General features: G+C 41.8%; 1 protein-coding gene across 3 annotated transcripts in view; it reads left to right on the top strand.

Moving 5' to 3' along the window:
• LOC124619844 (integrator complex subunit 1) overlaps positions 1–19618 on the top strand; it is a 307722-nt gene that overhangs the window by 191772 nt on the left and 96332 nt on the right. For all 3 annotated transcript variants that reach the window (XM_047146458.1, XM_047146464.1, XM_047146471.1), the window contains 2 exons: positions 9913–10096; positions 11011–11142. In XM_047146458.1, coding sequence (XP_047002414.1) covers positions 9913–10096; positions 11011–11142 — 316 coding nt within the window. The remainder of the gene's footprint in view (positions 1–9912; positions 10097–11010; positions 11143–19618) is intronic.

Here is a 19618-nt window from a genome sequence, read left to right as displayed (position 1 = left end):
CATGCTTCCCAAAATCCATAAAACCAACAGTCCTGGACGTCATGTTGTAGTTGGATACTGTGCTTCCACTGAAAGAATCTCCACTTTTGTTGGCCAGTACCTCCAACCAATTGCCCATCACTTAGCATCTTGTATCAAAGATGCAAAACACTGACCAGCAACCATCCCCAACCCATTACCACTTGGACCCTTACTTGTCACTATTGATGTAAAATCTCTGCACACTAACATCCCTTATGCCCATGGCCTGTGCCACTGTTGAACACTACCTCCCCCCTTCCCCCAATGTCCTTCAGATGCCAAATCCAATACCTCATTCTGTATATGCTATGTCAGTTACATCTTCACTTGAAGGGGGAAGGTATGCAAATAAATCCATGACACAGCCATGGGTGCCTGCCTGCATGTGCTCTTCCAAGCCTCCCAAACCACTTTTGTGGTTCAGGTTCACTAGTAAATCTCCATGATCTGGACTGAGAGCTAAGATACCTTATCTTAATTCCCCCTCAACCTTGACATCTTTTCCCCCATCTGCTTCACTCAGTCCTCCTCAACCCAATGTGTTATTTTGCTGGACATTGGCATACACCTCTCTGATGGCTCTTTCTGTATGAATGAACCAACCACTACAAGTACCTGCATTTTGACAGCTGTCACTCCTTCGATACCAAAAAAGCTCTCAAATTTAGCCTGGCTATCCATGGATGGCATATCTGCAGCGACAAGAAGTCCCTTGTCGGTATGCCATATCCTCACACACCTCACCCACCATCCAAAGAACCCTCTCATCACCCAATACCAATACTGCACTAAAGCAACTGAACCATGTCCTCCACCTGGGTTTTCACAAGGGCTTTTACTATCTATCATCATGCTCAGGAATGAGAGATATCCTACCCATGATCTATATCACCTCTACTTAAGTGACAATCTGCCACCCAACCAACCTAAAAAACATTCTTTCCACCCCTATGCCACTCCCAGTGTGAACCCCCTGTCACACTGGTCGTATCCTTGTGGAAGAGCCAGATACAAGATCTGCATGATTCTCTCTCCCAGTAAAGCCTACTAGAGTCCCGTCATAGGCTTATCCTATCCCATCAAAGACAGGGCCATTTGTGAAAGCAGCCATGTTACCGTATTTACTCGAATCTAAGCCGCACCTGATAAATGAGATTCGAAATAAAGGAAAAAAAAAATTTCCCGACTCTAAGCCGCACCTGAAATTTGAGACTCGAAATTCAAGGGGAGAGAAAAGTTTTAGGCCATACCTCCAAATCGAAACAAAGTTGGTCCATTGTAATATGAGACACAATTTAGGTCGAATGAATGACGATACAGCTACAGTAGTTTGGTTCGAGTCGTAAGCTTAGCAGTTAAGCTTTACCAGGTAGCCATTGCTATGCGGCAGGTGCTCCGTCCGTATTTATACGGGTACCCTTCCTTTTTCAAGTGCTTCGTCTGGTTTGAATCGATTTCTTATTTTGCTTTGATCTGATAAGCGCCATTTTCTTTGTTATAGGTGTTTGCATCACTCTAGCTGAAAATGCATTACTGTACTGTGTCGTGCATTGTTTGTTGAATTCTGATAGTGCGTGTTTATGGCCTGTCGCCGCTCGCGGCACGGTTTGCTTTTGTGCGCGCTACCGCCGCTTACAATTTTTTAAAAAAAAAAGAGAGGAATCATCTCATTAGCGAAACAATGGCAAGAGGCTGCTATTTTTTGTTACTTAGACTGCTGCTTTCTTTGATAATGATCAACAACAACCAAATAATAGACTGCGTATGATAGAACACGTTTTGAACGAGAGTTAGACGAAAATTATTCTCCGTTCGAAAATCTTTGCGGCCGCTTCTTTAGTACATCAAATTCTGCACAGAAATTAGTCATCTTAGATTTAAAAATCTAGTAAGTTGCCCTGCTTCATTTCTGACTATATCACTATTAGGCATAAGAATAATACGAATATAAACATGACACGATACGTATATTCTTCCGTGTTTGCTGTTGTGTCACTCTAGTTTCGTAGTTTATTAAGCAGACAGGATTTAAATGAGATAGCAGCAAACACGAAAGAATACGTGGCAAAATGTTTATATTCGTATTATTCTTATGGTGAAGAGAATACTGCATGTGATTCATATTTCATCAGGTTCCTATTAGCAACAATCTCTTCTCACAGGCAGGAAAAATTCAGAATGTAGAGCTGGCCATATTGACAAACATCCCAAACAGTCTTGCTAGTCGGATTTTCGTAGTATATTGAAATTCTGCTACATTCGAAGAAGAACAATACGGAATTTGTATTTACTTCGTTGGATAATGTATGAAAATGAAAATGCAGTGGTCGAAACTCGGGGCGGAGAAAAAAAACTCGTCTTCCACCTTTTTAAAAAAAATTTATTTACTGATGCAGAGATTTTGGCGCCAGTATTTATCTTTGTGCCTACAAAGCATGCCTGTGTAGCGCTACATATATTCAACGGCAGAAGTTAGTTGTGGCGGCACCTACCAACATTTTTCAGAACTTCCGCTTGCTTTGCACTCGATTCTAAGCCACAGGCGGTTTTTTGGATTACAAAAACCGGAAAAAAAGTGCGGCTTAGATTCGAGTAAATACGGTATATACACAGCATTTTATGTGAACTTGACCACCAGAGTGAATGGCTATTGCCAAACTGCACCCAAAAACAAAATTGACTACCCAGTAGCAGAGAGCATGCCACTGAGCCCATCATGCTCAAATGCTCAAGTTCAGTCATTTCTTCACAATCCGTGCCATCTGAATACTCCTTACCCCCCCCCCTCCAAAGAATGCAGCACCAGGTTTTCTGAGCTATACAGATGGGAGTTATTCTTGCAATACATCTTTCAGTCCTGTAATTCTCCAGGCCTCAGTCTCTATTGTGCACTACACAAATCATCGGCCCAGGTGCCTGGGTGTTGTATTCTTATGCTGTACGCTTGTGTTTCCTCCCCCTCGCATTCTGTGTGTGTGTGTGTGTGTGTGTGTGTGTGTGTGTGTCTGTAATTTCATACGGAGATTAACAGATTGAAGAGAGAAAGCGGTCTGTCTGGTTTTGTGTGTATGTGGGGCATCTGACATGTTCTACATGTACATCTACATACTTACTCAGCAAACTACTGCAAAGTGGATGGCAGAGGGTACTTTCATTCCAGACACTTAATGCCTTTAATGTGTGGGAAGAATGACTGTAAATGTCTCTATGTGTGCTGTAATTAGTCTGATATTATCTTTGCAGTCCCTTTAGGTGGGATACATAGGGGACTGAAGTATATTTATAGATTCTTCACTTTAATATTAGTTCGGGAAACTCTGTAGGTGGGCTGTTGGGGATAACTGGCATTTATCTTAAAATTCCTGTCAATTCAAATTTTTCAGCATTTCCATAATGCTCTCGTGTAAGTAAAATGAACCTGTTACCATTTTTGCTGCCCTTCTTTGTAGTACATTCCTTATTGCCTGTTAGTCCTATTTGCTATGGATCTCGCACACTTGAGCAATATTCTAAGATGTGACACACAAGTATTTTATAAACAGTCTCATATGTGGACTGCCAGTGTTTTCCCAGTATACTGCCAATGAACTCGAGTCAGCTACCTGTCTCATCTATGAAGACACCTCAACTGTGAATCCCCCTCCCTAGAATTTGTGGTACGAAATACTCCATTACGTTGTAGAACAACAGAGATGCTTGAGAGAGTTCCTTTTCTTAACATGCCAGGTTGTTGCAACCTTTACAATCAGAACAGTTAATCTACAAGCAAAATATTTGAGTATGTTGTTGTTGTTGTGGTCTTCAGTCCTGAGACTGGTTTGATGCAGCTCTCCATGCTACTCTATCCTGTGCAAGCTTCTTCATCTCCCAGTACCTACTGCAACCTACATCCTTCTGGATCTGCTTAGTGTATTCATCTCTTGGTCTCCCTCTATGATTTTTACCCTCCACGCTGCCCTCCAACACTAAATTGGTGATCCCTTGATGCCTCAGAACATGTCCTACCAACCGATCCCTTCTTCTGGTCAAGTTATGCCACAAACTTCTCTTCTCCCCAATCCTATTCAATACTTCCTCATTAGTTATGTGATCTACCCATCTAATCTTCAGCATTCTTCTGTAGCACCACATTTCGAAAGCTTCTATTCTCTTCTTGTCCAAACTATTTATCGTCCATGTTTCACTTCCATACATGGCTACACTCCATACAAATACTTTCAGAAATAACTTCCTGACATTTAAATCTATACTGGATGTTAACAAATTTCTCTTCTTCAGAAACGCTTTCCTTGCCATTGCAAGTCTACATTTTATATCCTCTCTACTTCGACCATCATCAGTTATTTTGCTCCCCAAATAGCAAAACTCCTTTACTACTTTAAGTGTCTCATTTCCTAATCTAATTCCCTCAGCATCACCCGACTTAATTCGACTACATTCCATTATCCTCGTTTTGCTTTTGTTGATGTTCATCTTATATCCTCCTTTCAAGACACTGTCCATTCCATTCAACTGCTCTTCCAAGTCCTTTGCTGTCTCTGACAGAATTACAATGTCATCGGTGAACCTCAAAGTTTTTATTTCTTCTCCATGGATTTTAATACCTACTCCAAATTTTTCTTTTGTTTCCTTTACTGCTTGCTCAATATACACATTGAACAACATCGGGGAGAGGCTACAACCCTGTCTTACTCCCTTCCCAACCACTGCTTCCCTTTCATGTCCCTCGAGTCTTATAACTGCCATCTGGTTTCTGTACAAATTGTAAATAGCCTTTCGCTCCCTGTATTTTACCCCTGCCACCTTTAGAATTTGAAAGAGAGTATTCCAGTCAACATTGTCAAAAGCTTTCTCTAAGTCTACAAATGCTAAAAACGTAGGTTTGCCTTTCCTTAATCTTTCTTCTAAGATAAGTCGTAAGGTCAGTATTGCCTCATGTGTTCCAGTGTTTCTACGGAATCCAAACTGATCTTCCCCGAGGTTGGCTTCTACTAGTTTTTCCATTCGTCTGTAAAGAATTCGTGTTAGTATTTTGCAGCTGTGACTTATTAAACTGATAGTTCGGTAATTGTCACATCTGTCAACACCTGCTTTCTTTGGGATTGGAATTATCATATTCTTCTTGAAGTCTGAGGGTATATCACCGGTTTCATACATCTTGCTCACCAGATGGTAGAGTTTTGTCAGGACTGGCTCTCCCAAGGCCGTCAGTAGTTCCAATGGAATGTTGTCTACTCCGGGGGCCTTGTTTCGACTCAGGTCTTTCAGTGCTCTGTCAAACTCTTCAAGCAGTATCATATCTCCCATTTCATCTTCATCTACATTCTCTTCCATTTCCATTATATTGTCCTCAAGTACATCTCCCTTGTATAGACCCTCTATATACTCCTTCCACCTTTCTGCTTTCCCTTCTTTGCTTAGAACTGGGTTTCCATCTGAGCTCTTGATGTTCATACAAGTGTTTCTCTTATCTCCAAAGGTCTCTTTAATTTTCCTGTAGGCAGTATCTATCTTACCCCTAGTGAGATAAGCCTCCACATCCTTACATTTGTCCTCTAGCCATCCCTGCTTAGCCATTTTGCACTTCCTGTCGATCTCATTTTTGAGATGTTTGTATTCCTTTTTGCCTGATTCATTTACTGCATTTTTATATTTTCTCCTTTCATCAATTAAATTCAATATTTCTTCTGTTACCCAAGGATTTCTACTAGCCCTCGTCTTTTTACCTACTTGATCCTCTGCTGCCTTCACTACTTCATCCCTCAAAGCTACCCATTCTTTTTCTACTGTATTTCTTTCCCCCGTTCCTGTCAATTGTTCCCTTATGCTCTCCCTGAAACTCTGTACAACCTCTGGTTCTTTCAGTTTATCCAGGTCCCATCTCCTTAAATTCCCACCTTTTTGCAATTTCTTCAGTTTTAATCTACAGGTCATAACCAATAGATTGTGGTCAGAGTCCACATCTGCCCCTGGAAATGTCTTACAAATTAAAACCTGGTTCCTAAATCTCTGTCTTACCATTATATAATCTATCTGATACCTTTTAGTATCTCCAGGGTTCTTCCATGTATACAACCTTCTTTCATGATTCTTAAACCAAGTGTTAGCTATGATTATGTTGTGCTCTGTGCAGAATTCTACCAGGCGGCTTCCTCTTTCATTTCTTAGCCCCAATCCATATTCACCTATTACGTTTCCTTCTCTCCCTTTTCCTACACTCGAATTCCAGTCACCCATGACTATTAAATTTTCGTCTCCCTTCACAATCTGAATAATTTCTTTTATTTCATCATACATTTCTTCAATTTCTTCATCATCTGCAGAGCTAGTTGGCATATAAACTTGTACTACTGTAGTAGGTGTGGGCTTTGTATCTATCTTGGCCACAATAATGCGTTCACTATGCTGTTTGTAGTAGCTTACCCGCATTCCTATTTTCCTATTCATTATTAAACCTACTCCTGCATTACCCCTATTTGATTTTGTGTTTATAACCCTGTAGTCACCTGACCAGAAGTCTTGTTCCTCCTGCCACCGAACTTCACTAATTCCCACCATATCTAACTTTAACCTATCCATTTCCCTTTTTAAATTTTCTAGCCTACCTGCCCGATTAAGGGATCTGACATTCCACGCTCCGATCCGTAGAACGCCAGTTTTCTTTCTCCTGATAACGACATCCTCTTGAGTAGTCCCCGCCCGGAGATCCGAATGGGGGACTATTTTACCTCCGGAATATTTTACCCAAGAGGACGCCATCATCATTTAATCATACAGTAAAGCTGCATGCCCTCGGGAAAAATTACGGCTGTAGTTTCCCCTTGCTTTCAGCCGTTCGCAGTACCAGCTCAGCAAGGCCGTTTTGGTTATTGTTACAAGGCCAGATCAGTCAATCATCCAGACTGTTGCCCTTGCAACTACTGAAAGGCTGCTGCCCCTCTTCAGGAATCACACGTTTGTCTGGCCTCTCACAGATACCCCTCCGTTGTGGTTGCACCTACGGTACGGCTATCTGTATCGCTGAGGCACGCAAGCCTCCCCACCAACGGCAAGGTCCATGGTTCGTGGGGGGTGGAGGGTGGGGGGGGGGGGAGCATTAAAAGTTTCAAAGAAGCAGAAGGCATAAGCACTGAACGCTGGTTGGTGTATCAGAATGTAAGACATCATTATGACAAGACAATATTATGATGGAAATACAAAATTTCAGAAAAGAGTTTGTGGGGCGGGGGGGGATGGAATTTTTTATCGTAGGTATTGTTAGTATAGAAAAATGAGATACGAGGGTTGGAACTTTAATAGTGGCAACTATTTATTTACAGATCGTACAAAATAGATAAGTGTTTGAAAGTTTTACTGACCTTCAAAGTAGTCACCAGCATTGTGCCACCCTTTGCCAGGAAGTCGTAGGATACTCTTAGTAGTGCCAGTTGTGTTGACAGTTCAAGCAGCACAGTCTATTACCCGATGAATTTGTAGCAGTTCTGAAGTGAATGCCATTCCCTCAGTTTAGAAATCGAATTGAACTCATGAGGGCTTAAGTCAGGGAACTGCAGTAGGTGGTATAGCACTTAGCAGCCCCATCAGTCAAACAAATCAGTAACAGCTTGCACTGTACATGCTTGAGCATTGTCCTGCAAAATGATGGTCAGGTCCTGCAGAAAGTGTTGTCACATCTGTCTCTGTGATGTTCATTTTTGGAACACAACCTACGACCAGCTTCATTCAGCCATATGTAATTCACTTATGAACGCACTGAGAGATATGAAACAGTGTACCACATTGAGGTGACAAAATTCATGGGATATCTTCTAATACCGGGTCAGATCTCCTTTTGCCCGGACTTGTGCTGCAGCTCGGTTTGGCATGGACTCAACAAGTCATTGGAAGGCCCCTGCAGTAATATTGAGCTGAGCCATGCTGCCTCTGTGGCTATCCATAACTGGGAAAGTGTTGCCAGTGGAGGATTTTGTGCACTAAGTGACCTCTCAATTACGAGGGTCACTCCAAAAGAAATGCACACTATTTTTGTAAAAATACAGTTTTCAGTCTGCATGTGTGAAAGTTTTACAGTGTGTAGATACATCCTTCCCACTTGTTTTAAAACTTAGTTCAACCTGTTCCCGTGAGTAGCACCGTCACAGCACACCTTCAAGACGGTTGCTGTTCTTGACGTTCGTCAGAAGCAACGTACTGTCATAGAATTCCTGTGCTGTGAAAACGAGACAGTGGGAAACATCCACAAGAGGTTGAAAAAGGTGTATGGAGATGCTGCATGACAATACACGGCCACATGTCAGTAAAAAAACTATGAAAGCGATCACAAAACTCGGATGGACAACACTGAAACACTCGCCTTACAGTCCTGACATGGCTTCATGTGACTATTATCTATTTGGGAAACTGAAAGACTCTCTTCGTGGAACAAGGTTTGAAGATGATGACTCCCTTGTGCATGCCGCCAAACAGTGGCTCCAACAGGTTGGTCCAGAATTTTACCGTACAGGTATACAGGCGCCGGTTCCAAGATGGCGTAAGGCAGTCGAGAGGGATGGAAATTATGTGGAGAAATGAAATTATTGTTCCTAAAGGATGTATCTACACACTGTAAATCTTTCAAACATGTAGAATAAAAGATTGATTAAAAAAAAAATATTGTGCATTTCTTTTGGAGTGACCCTCGTATGTCCCGTAAATGTTCAGTGAGATTCATGTCAGTTGATCTGGGCAGCCACATCATTCACTCGAATTGTCCAGAGTGTTCTTCAAACCATTTGTGAACAATTGTGGCCAAGTGACATGTTTGGGAACATGAAGTCCATTTATGGATGCAAATGGTCTTCAAGTAAGTAGCCGAACATATCCATTTCTATTCAGTGATCACTTCAGTTGGACCAGAGGACCCAGTTCATTCCCTGTAAACACAAGCCACACCATTATGGAGCCACCACCTTCTTACACAATGACTTGGTGACAACGTGGGTTCATGGCTTCAGGGGAACTGCACCACGCACAGACCTTATCATCAGTTTGTACCAATTCAAAGTGGAACTCATTTGACGAGGCCGCAGTTTCCCAGTCATCAAGGGACAACTGATATTGTCACAATCCCAGGAGAGAGACTGCAGGCGATATCATGCTAGTAGCAAAGGCACTCGCATTGATCATCTGCTGCCATAGCGCATTAATGCCAAATATCGCCACACCGTCCTAATTGATACATTCGTCGTACGTCTCATATTGATTTTTGCAATTATTTCACACAGTTTTGCTTGTCTATAGCACTGACAGTTTTATGGAAACGCTGCTGCTCTTGGTCGTAACGTGAAGGCTCTCTGCCATGCTTTGTCTGTGGTGAGAGAGAATGCCTGAAATTTGGTATTCTCGGCACACTTTTGACATAGTGGATCTCGGAATGTTAAATTCCGTAATGATTTCTGAAATGGAATGTCCGATGCATGTAGCTCCCTACCATTCTGCTTTCATAGTCTGTTAATTCCCGTTGTGCGGCCATCATCATGTCAGAAATCTTTTCACTTGAATCACCTGAGTACAGATGACAGCTCCACCAATGCATTGCACTTTTATACCTTGTGTGTGTGATATTATTGCCATCTGCATTTGTGCATATCACTATCACATGATTTTTATCATACCAGTGTAGAGTAGAACTTAAATGGTTTTATGCTCTCTATGCTATTGATGAATGCCTTGAAACTACCCCAGATTATTGTGACTCAGGTAGAGGTAATGTTACCTGGAAGATAGTGGTCCATTATTATAATGTTACATAAATAAAATATAGTCATTTTGCTCACAGGATAATTAGTACTGTCATAATTCTTGCCTGTATTGTAATCACACTTAATTTTTCTGTTAATATCTATATTTCAGTTGGTGGCTGTCTCGTCAGCTTCCACAGTTGCCACATTTCCAGGCAGTAAGAGGACAAGTAATTCAGGCATTGCGACAGGCGTGCCAAGTAGAGAGCGAACCAGCTCTTGTAAGCAGTTATATATGCTTCCTGGCTGCACATGCTGCTAATGATCCATTGCCTGAAATGGCTGAGCTTGTGGTAGTGAGTTATCAAATTTGTTTTTAATAATAATGGGTCTTCTTGTTTCTAAATGATTAATGGAAAATCTCATATAAAGATGTGAAACAAATACTAACAAAGAGATAGAGGGGCTGGCCAGTACTCACCTCAGCTCAGTACAGCCGATAGATACACAAAAAACAGAACCAAAAAGTTACGTTCCTAGCTTTCGGAACAAATGTTCCTTCATCAGGGAGGAGAGAGGGGAAAGAAAGGGAAGAAGGGAAAGTAGATTCAGTTACTCACAACCCAGGTTATGAAGCAACAGGGAAAGGAATACAGGGAGGGTAGCATGGATGGAGGCATGGTTGTCAGAGGGAAGGGATCTTTGGCTTCCCTCTGACAACCATGCCTCCATCCTTGCTACCCTCCCTGTATTCCTTTCCCGGTTGCTTCATAACCTGGGTTGTGAGTAACTGAATCTACTTTCCCTTCTTCCCTTTCTTTCCCCTCTCTCCTCCCTGATGAAGGAACATTTGTTCCGAAAGCTAGGAATGTAAATTTTTGGTTCTGTTTTTTGTGTATCTATCGGCTGTACTGAGCTGAGGTGAGTACTGGCCAGCCCCTCTATCTCTTTGTTGGTCTTCTTGTTTCTTTTGTTGTAACAGTGTTTGTCAAGGTAAGAACTTCTAAAGTAATAAATTTATCAGTGTTCAGTGATGCCATTTTGCTGCCTGATTGGAGAACATAAGTTATGTTTAAAAATAAGAATAATGATAAAATAGGTAAGTAAAGTGTTTGTGAAATATGGTATTAGTATTCTGTGTTGTAATTGATATCATCTAAAAATCAAAATCTTAATAACAATTCAGAGTAATACAGAAATTCAGTGCAGTTCATTTACCTTGTTTAAGAAACTGGTTTATATTATCCGTTGATTAATGTTAATGTTTCAGGATATGGCACAGCTTATTGTAGAGAGAAGTTCAATTATGGCTGCCATACTGCCTTCTCCAAACTGTGAACTGGCAGGTGCAGAACACACACAGCATGCTCTTATGCTGATGTTCTTCCAGTATTTGCAAAAGGTACGTATGTAATTGTATATATAATAGTTCCCAATTACAGAAAATATAAAAATCACTACAGAAAACGCACAGAATACACATATATTTTACTAAAAGATTATTGCAGCCTTTTTCATAGTCATTATGTTACCCACAATATGTTTTTATGTCTCCCATTCAGTACTTGTAACTGAATTTGATAAATGAGGAATCTATTATGTCCCAATAAGATTTCTTAACATAAAATTCACATAGAAAACTCTGTGATGGTTAAAATTTTCGTTCTTTATAGGTTTCGTAATTTGTATAGATAAATGTAGCACTCTTCAGAAAATGAATGTATTTCGATGCATGTACCTCAATGTGCCTTTTATACTTCAATGTGCCTTTGCAAAGATGATACATACTGATACGCGTGATGCTCATCTGCAAAGTAATTTAAAAATCTCTACGAATGGTAATAACATGCTTTTACGTATTTTTTTAGTGAAAACCCTCTGCTTTTGGATAAAGCCATATCAAATACACTGTCCATTCACATTAATGTGACCACCTGTCAAGAGCCTGAATAATTACATTTTGCAGTGTAGACTGCTGCAAGTTGTGCAGGAAGTGAGGTAGTGTGGTTCTGGTAGTGCCGACAGGAATGTGGAGCTGTGCAGAGTCCAGTGCAGTGGCCAGCTGCACTAGGTGATCAATGACGCAAACAGCCCGACCGAGGTGGTCCCACTGATTTTTGATTGGGTTTAAATCTGGGGAGTTTGGTGGCCAGGGGATTATGGTAAATTCATCCTGATGCCCCTCAAAAAACTTAATGAGAAACAGCAGGAGAAAACACATATAAAAGGTATTACAGTTTACAAGCTTTCAGAGCCAGTAGCTCCTTCTTGTGGCAGGAGGATTCAAAGGGAAAGAAGAGTGGTGAGGGAAAAGGACAGGTGAGGTTTAGGAAAAGGGGTGGATTTCAGAAAAGCTCCCCAGTACTGAACAATCAGTTCTCATGAACATTAAAAAAAATCCTATTCTGCTTATAATGACTACAATATTACAGTCTATTGCAATAGTTCCTTCAACTTTATACTCAAACAATTATTGTTTTACTCTCACCCGGCGTAGAGTTCTAGATGCATTGGTAAACGGATGTGTATTAAGCACCGGTGAACAGCACTGGCAGTGGAACGTTGGTTTTGGTGTTGCCGTTGACGGGCAGGCGTGGAGTCAGCACTGGTGAGCAGCAGCTGGCGCAGTTGGCATTGGTTGCTGGTTACTGTTTCGGTGTCAGTTCTGATGTGTGAGAAAGCTGTGTACTCTCCACACCGAATCTTCTTAGTCGAAGTTTTGAAGACACAAGAAGCGGTAAAAAACTGTATTGCATTCACAATTCACACCTCACCCTAATCAGTTGACTCACCTGATCTTCCAAAAGTTTCTTCTCTGAAGATTTTTGCTGGTTATAGGAATTGTTTAGACTCTTTTTCTATTCTTGAAATAATTGGGTACTCGTAGAATACTCTTCTTAGTCTAAAATGCCGAGGTCTACTCTCTGTTCCTTTGAGATTACTACTTTCTTAAGTCTTTTACTGTGTTGCATTCACAACTTTCTTCCATTTGGTTCCTTGGACTCAATCCAATTACTCGAAACAGTTCTCTTATTATGTTATGCCTGGTTGCTATGGAAACTCAAAATATCTTCTTCCCATTTCCGTCTTAAAATTCCTATTTTCTTCGAGTCCTGTCACTTATGTCGCCACCCGTTCTAATAGTTTTGAAGACACAAGAAGCGGTAAAAAACTGGATTGCATTCACAATTCACACCTCACCCTAATCAGTTGGCTCACCTGATCTTCCAAAAGTTTCTTCTCTGAAGATTTTTGCTGGTTATAGGAATTATTTAGACTCTTTTTTTCTATTCTTGAAATAATTGGGTACTCGTAGAATACTTTCAGTTCAATTATAATACATTTTCAACTTCCACAGACAACAATTTCTGCAAGTTAACTTAGTCATCAAACATTAGACTCTATTATACATATTTATAACAACATTGGTCCAACAACCAAATGTTTTATGGTCATCACATATGTCTTGCCTCGTACAGGGCTAAGACATGAAGTAAGTTAAAAGTCTGTAGTCAATTGTTCGTTTTTCTTTTTTTACAATAATCACATTCACTAACACAGCAAAGAATAGCATATAATTACTCTGTTTTCTTTCACAAAACATCTGTGGTGCTAGCAGCAAACACTTGTCGTTGTCATTGGACCGCCCCTCTTACAGTCTTCTCTTAACAAATTTTCAACTTGCACACAGAAACAGGTGGTGCAGTAGATATGCTTCCACTCTCCCACTTATATTTAAAATATCATGTGTTGGAGACAGTAGAAGGACGAGTGGCTCTAGAATTTACACGGAAATTCTCGAAGCACTACAACAGGCCCAGAGCTGTGGAAAAATGGAATAAAATGAGCCATGGTGTCTGCGGAGGAAGCAAGGAAGACTTTAAAATGGATGGGTTCCGAGGGCACCAGAAGCCTAGGAATGTGTCGGACAGAGAGGGATGTTTACCGGGCTGGCTGCTGTACTGGAGCTGGTGGCACTAAAGGTGGAGGTGGCGGTGACAACTGGGAGAGTGGGAAGGGTGTGTGTGTGTGTGTGTGTGTGTGTGTGTGTGTGTGTGTGTGTGTGTGTGTGTATACGCGCGCGCGCGCAGCCCTGCCCCCACCTCCCCCCTCCCTCTCTACTGAACATTTGAGACTGCATGCATGAAATGTGAATTTGTACTTGCTCACCTCCACACACTTCTACTACAACACCCTGTCTCAAACAAAGGCTGCGCTCTTCAGTGAAGAGAACCCAACATCGTTGATCTGTATTCATGTACATCTACATATACACTCCACAAGCCAGTGTACGGTGCATTTTGAGGGTACTCTGAAGCACTGTTAGCCATTTCCTTTCCTCAACTGTCTATATGCCTCCATATGAGCCTAATTTCTCATATTTTACCTTCACAGTCCGTACATGAAATGTATGCTGTGTACAGTAGGGTTGTTCTGCAGTCAGCCTCAAATGCTGGTTTTCTAAATTTCCTTAACAGTGTTCCTCAAAAGGAAAGTTGTCTTCCCTCCGGGAGTTCCCATTTGAATTCCCGAAGCATCTCCGCATAATTTGCATGTTGTTCAACCCTACCGGTAACAAATCTAGCAGCCTGCCTCCGAATTGCTTCACTCTCTTCCTTTACTTTTAATCAGACCTTGTGCGGGTTCCAAATACTCCAGTAGTACTCCAGAATAGGTCTCACTTGGAGTCTATATGTGGTCTTCTTTACGGGTGAATCACACTTGAGTAAAATTCTGCCAATGAACTAAAGTTGATCATTCATCTTCCCTACCACATTCCTCAAATGTTTATTCCATTTCATATCAATCTGAAATGTTACGCCCAGATACTTAAATGACTTGAGTGTGTCAATTCTAATTTGGTACCGACTATTAATGCTGTATCGGAACATTACTGGTTTGTTGTTCCTACATTTTTCTACATTGAGAGCCAGCTGCAATTTATCACACCAATTAGAAATTTTGTCTGTCATCTTGTATCATTATACACTTACTCATCTTTGACACTATCCTGAACATCACAGCATAATCGGCAAATAATGACAAATTGCTGCCCATCCTGTTTTCCAGATCATTTATGTATGTAGAAAATAATAGCAGTCCTATTGCACTGCCTGTCCCTGATGAACACTCACTGTCGAGGACAGCATACTGGGTTCTATTATTTAAGAAGTCACTGAGACACTCGCATATCTGAGAACCTATTCTGTACACTCATACCGTCATTAACAGTCTGCTGTGGGGTACTGTGTAGTATGCTTTACTGAAATCTAGGAATATGGAATCTGTCTGTGGCCTTTAATCCATAGTTTGCAGTGTATCATATGAGAAAATGGCAAGCTCAGTTTCACACGAGTGCTGCTTTCTATAAGTGTACTGATTCATGGACATAAGCTTTTCAGTCTCTAGGAAATAAATTGTATAGGTGTTCCCTTTCCGACTTTCTTCAGTCATCGTGGTGCTGTTGTCGTAATGGATGGTTAGAGGAAAAATTGATTGATTGAAGATGATTATGTACTGCCTATGTTGACACAGCTCTCTGTTGCCTCCAAATGGCAGCATGGAGATGTCTTGCACTCTCCTCAGTGTGCCTGCAAACTGTGACCTGTAGGTACCGGTCATTATCTGCTGTTATTGACTGCAGATGGCCACTATGAGGCAGATGTCCAATGCTCCATGGCTCATAATAGCAGTTGAATATCAAAATGGTGTTTCTGCAGTGTATGCCATTTTGGTGTGAAACTTCCTCTGGTGACAATGCATGCATGGTCTAAGAGTGAAATGAGCGTCTAGACATGTTGACAGACTGAACAGTGCAGTGTTGTATTCACAGCTGGAGACACTGTACATGTTACTGAATTGCACTGAGAATGCAGGTTTACTGTACACGTCAACTTCCTGTGACCAAAAGAGTATCGCAAAAGAGGTTCCCAATTATACAGGGTGTTACAAAAAGGTACGGCCAAACTTTCAGGAAACATTCCCCACACACAAATAAAGAAAAGATGTTATGTTGACATGTGTCCGGAAACGCTTAATTTCCATGTTAGAGCTCATTTTAGTTTCATCAGTATGTACTGTACGTCCTCGATTCACCGCCAGTTGGCCCAATTGAAGGAAGGTAATGTTGACTTCGGTGCTTGTGTTGACATGCGATTGATTGCTCTACAGTACTAGCATCAAGCACATTAGTACGTAGCATCAACAGGTTAGTGTTCATCACGAACGTGGTTTTGCAGTCAGTGCAATGTTTACAAATGCGGAGTTGGCAGATGCCCATTTGATGTATGGATTAGCACGGGGCAGTAGCCGTGGCGCGGTACGTTTATATCGAGACAGATTTCCAGAACGAAGGTGTCCCGACAGGAAGACGTTCGAAGCAATTGATGGGTGACTTAGGGAGCACGGAACATTCCAGCCTATGACTCGTGACTGGGGAAGACCTAGAACGACGAGGACACCTGCAATGGACGAGGCAATTTTTCCTGCAGTTGACGATAACCCTAATGTCAGCATCAGAGAAGTTGCTGCTGTACAAGGTAACGTTGACCACGTCACTGTATGGAGAGTGCTACGGGAGAACCAATTGTTTCTGTACCATGTACAGCGTGTGCAGGCACTATCAGCAGCTGATTGGCCTCCACAGGTACACTTCTGCGAATGGTTCATCCAACAATGTGTCAATCCTCATTTCAGTGTAAATGTTCTCTTTACGGATGAGGCTTCATTCCAACGTGATCAAATTGTAAATTTTCACAATCAACATGTGTGGGCTGACGAGAATCCGCATGCAGTTGTGCAATCACGTCATCAACACAGATTTTCTGTGAACGTTTGGGCAGGCATTGTTGGTGATGTCTTGATTGGGCCCCATGTTCTTCCACCTACGCTCAATGGAGCACGTTACCATGATTTCATATGGGATATCTCTACCTGTGCTGCTAGAACATGTGCCTTTACAAGTACGACACAACATGTGGTTCATGCACGATGGAGCTCCTGCACATTTCAGTCGAAGTGTTCGTATGCTTCTCAATAACAGATTCGGTGACCGATGGATTGGTAGAAGCGGACCAATTCCATAGCCTCCACGCTCTCCTGACCTCAGCCCTCTTGACTTTCATTTATGGGGGCATTTGAAAGCTCTTGTCTATGCAACCCCGGTACCAAATGTAGAGACTCTTCGTGCTCGTATTGTGGACGACTGTGATATAATACGCCATTCTCCAGGGCTGCATCAGGGATTCCATGCGACGGAGGGTGGATGCCTGTATCCTCACTAACGGAAGACATTTTGAACATTTCCTGTAACAAAGTGTTTGAAGTCACGCTGGTACGTTCTGTTGCTGTGTGTTTCCATTCCATGATTAATGTGATTTGAAGAGAAGTAATAAAATGAGCTCCAACATGGAAAGTAAGCGTTTCCAGACACATGTCCACATAACATATTTTCTTTCTTTGTGTGTGAGGAATGTTTCCTGAAAGTTTGGCCGTACTTTTTTGTAACACCCTGCATTTAAAAGCCCTTTGCAAGTCTTTTTTTAAGTAGGCTATTTTTTATTGATGATGTTCTACAGCTTTGATAAATATTTACCATTTTCTTCCATATGTAAAACAATAACACTGTTTCCAGTTTTTATCCACTACATGCTTTTCATCCCTTCAATAACATAAGGCAGGGAATGGTGGATATATGTACATTGTGGAAGAGCTGGAAATTTTTCAACTAATGCTGACGAAACAAATTCCACTTTGAAGAAATAAATTGAAATGGAAAAAATAAAGAAATAAAAAATTTATTGAGAGTTTTCAGAGATATTGTGTTACGAAAGTAATACTAGTCTTGAGAGCTAGGTCAATAGTATTCACCAATTAGCGATGTTTTATGCTAATGGTTTTTTTAAATTCTTTATCAGTTTTTTTCTTTTTTGTATAGATAGTTGTCTCTGATTGGCACTCTGGTGCATTACTAAACATCATTTACAAATATTATATTTTTGTCACTGTGTCCCTCTTTGATGTACATACACTGACAAGGGGGGGGGGGGGGGGGGGGGGGGGGACATGCACCAAGGAGGAGTTTTGTGACATAAACAAAAGTTGGTTGATGTGTTTCTATATCTGAAAGATGATGTCTATTCAGATTTTGCGTGAGTTGCCTAAGTGTGGCACTAATAGCACCATTATGAGGACACAAATCAGGTTTGATTTAAATACACTCTGCAGTGGTCGGGTCACGTTAGTTACCATTGAGGTTTGATGTGGTGAGTTAGCCAAGAAAGCATTTAAGGCAATGAAGACGTGATTATCAACAACTCACTGAGTTCGAATAAGCCGTTGTAACAGCGATACTAGAATCTGGAGTTTCTTTCTGTGATATTGCAGAAAGACTTGGCAGGAATACAGCCTCTGGCAACAGTGGTCCTGAGAGTGTATGGTTGGAGGAAGACCGGTTTCCATATGGCCACATGAGACTACAGAGAGAAGAAAGTTGTGTACAGCTTATGGCCACAGCTCATTGTACTACGTCTGCAGCAGCAGTTCAAACAGCAGTTGGCACCACAGTGCAGTGACACAACAAACTGTTACAAATCGATTACTTGAAGGCTGGCTCTGAGCCAGACGCCACGTAGTATGCATTCCACTGACCCCACACTGCTGCCATTTGTGAGTTCATTGGTGTCAAGTGAGAGCTCATTGGAGGGCAGGGTGGAGAACTGTTTTGTTTACTGATGAGAGTTGGTTCTGTCTTGGTGCCAGTGATTGCCATGTTTTGGTTAGGAGGAGGTCAGTTGCGGACCTGTAACCAACCTGCCTGCATGCTAGACACACCAGACCTACACCTGGAGTTATGGTCTGGGGTCTGACTTTGTATGACAGAAGGAGTGCACTTGTTGCTATCCCATGTACCCTGACTGCAAATTTGCATATCAGTCTGGTGATTCTGGCTGTTGTGCTGCCATTTCTGAACAGCAGTCCAGAGGGTGTTTTCCAGACACTTGGTCTCATATCATTGTTGTAACTCAACTTGCTGTTCAGAGTTTAGATGTGTTGCCCTGGCCTGGTGATCACCAGATGTGTCTCGAATTGAGCACATGCGGACATCATTGGGTGACAATTCCTGCGTCGCCCTTATCCAGCATTAACCACCCCTGTATTGTAATAGGGACGGAACTCCCTGACATCCGGTACCTGTACTACATACTGCATGCATGTTTGCATTCAACATTCTGATGTTTGCACTGGTTATTAAGGTACCAGCATTTCACATTTGCAATGGCTATCTATTGCTTATATTAACCTGTGGTCTAGCAGTGTTAGCCACTTAAATATGTTGCTAGACAAGTATATTCTGAAAATTTCAATTCTCTACATTAATTAGCTTTGGCGCTATGTTTTTTTTTTTCATCAATGAATGTAACTTTTGCTGTAACACAAACTGAAAGCATTGTTTATGTTTTTAATACAATTTATAAAACATGTTGCCACTTTTCGTACCTGCGCCATTTGGATCTTTCCCTCCATCATCTCTTCCACTTTCTCCTTCTCTATCAACAGCAGATCCTCAGAACTATCCAGGTGTCATTTGCCCATCCAGTACTACTCCATGCTTGCAATCCTATTGCCTGTTGCAGACTGCAGTCTCTTCCAGTGCCCTTCCATGCTCCCTTTTCTTATCCCCTGGCTTGACATTGTACATCCCTTACCCCTGCATAACTGCCTCTCTCCCACCAGTCCCTTCCCCTCCCCCCCCCCCCCCCCGTCTCTACTCCCCAGGTCTTCCCCCCCTCTTCTCCCCCCCCCCCCTGTCTGTCTCTCCCCTTCCCAGTCTCTCCTCTCCATCCCCCCCCTCTCTCTTCCCTCCCAGGTCTCCCCCC

Source organism: Schistocerca americana, chromosome 1 (genome assembly GCF_021461395.2).
Source record: "Schistocerca americana isolate TAMUIC-IGC-003095 chromosome 1, iqSchAmer2.1, whole genome shotgun sequence".
Lineage (NCBI taxonomy): Eukaryota > Metazoa > Arthropoda > Insecta > Orthoptera > Acrididae > Schistocerca > Schistocerca americana.
Note: the sequence above shows the minus strand (reverse complement) of the source record. Positions and strands in the feature narration are given on the sequence as shown.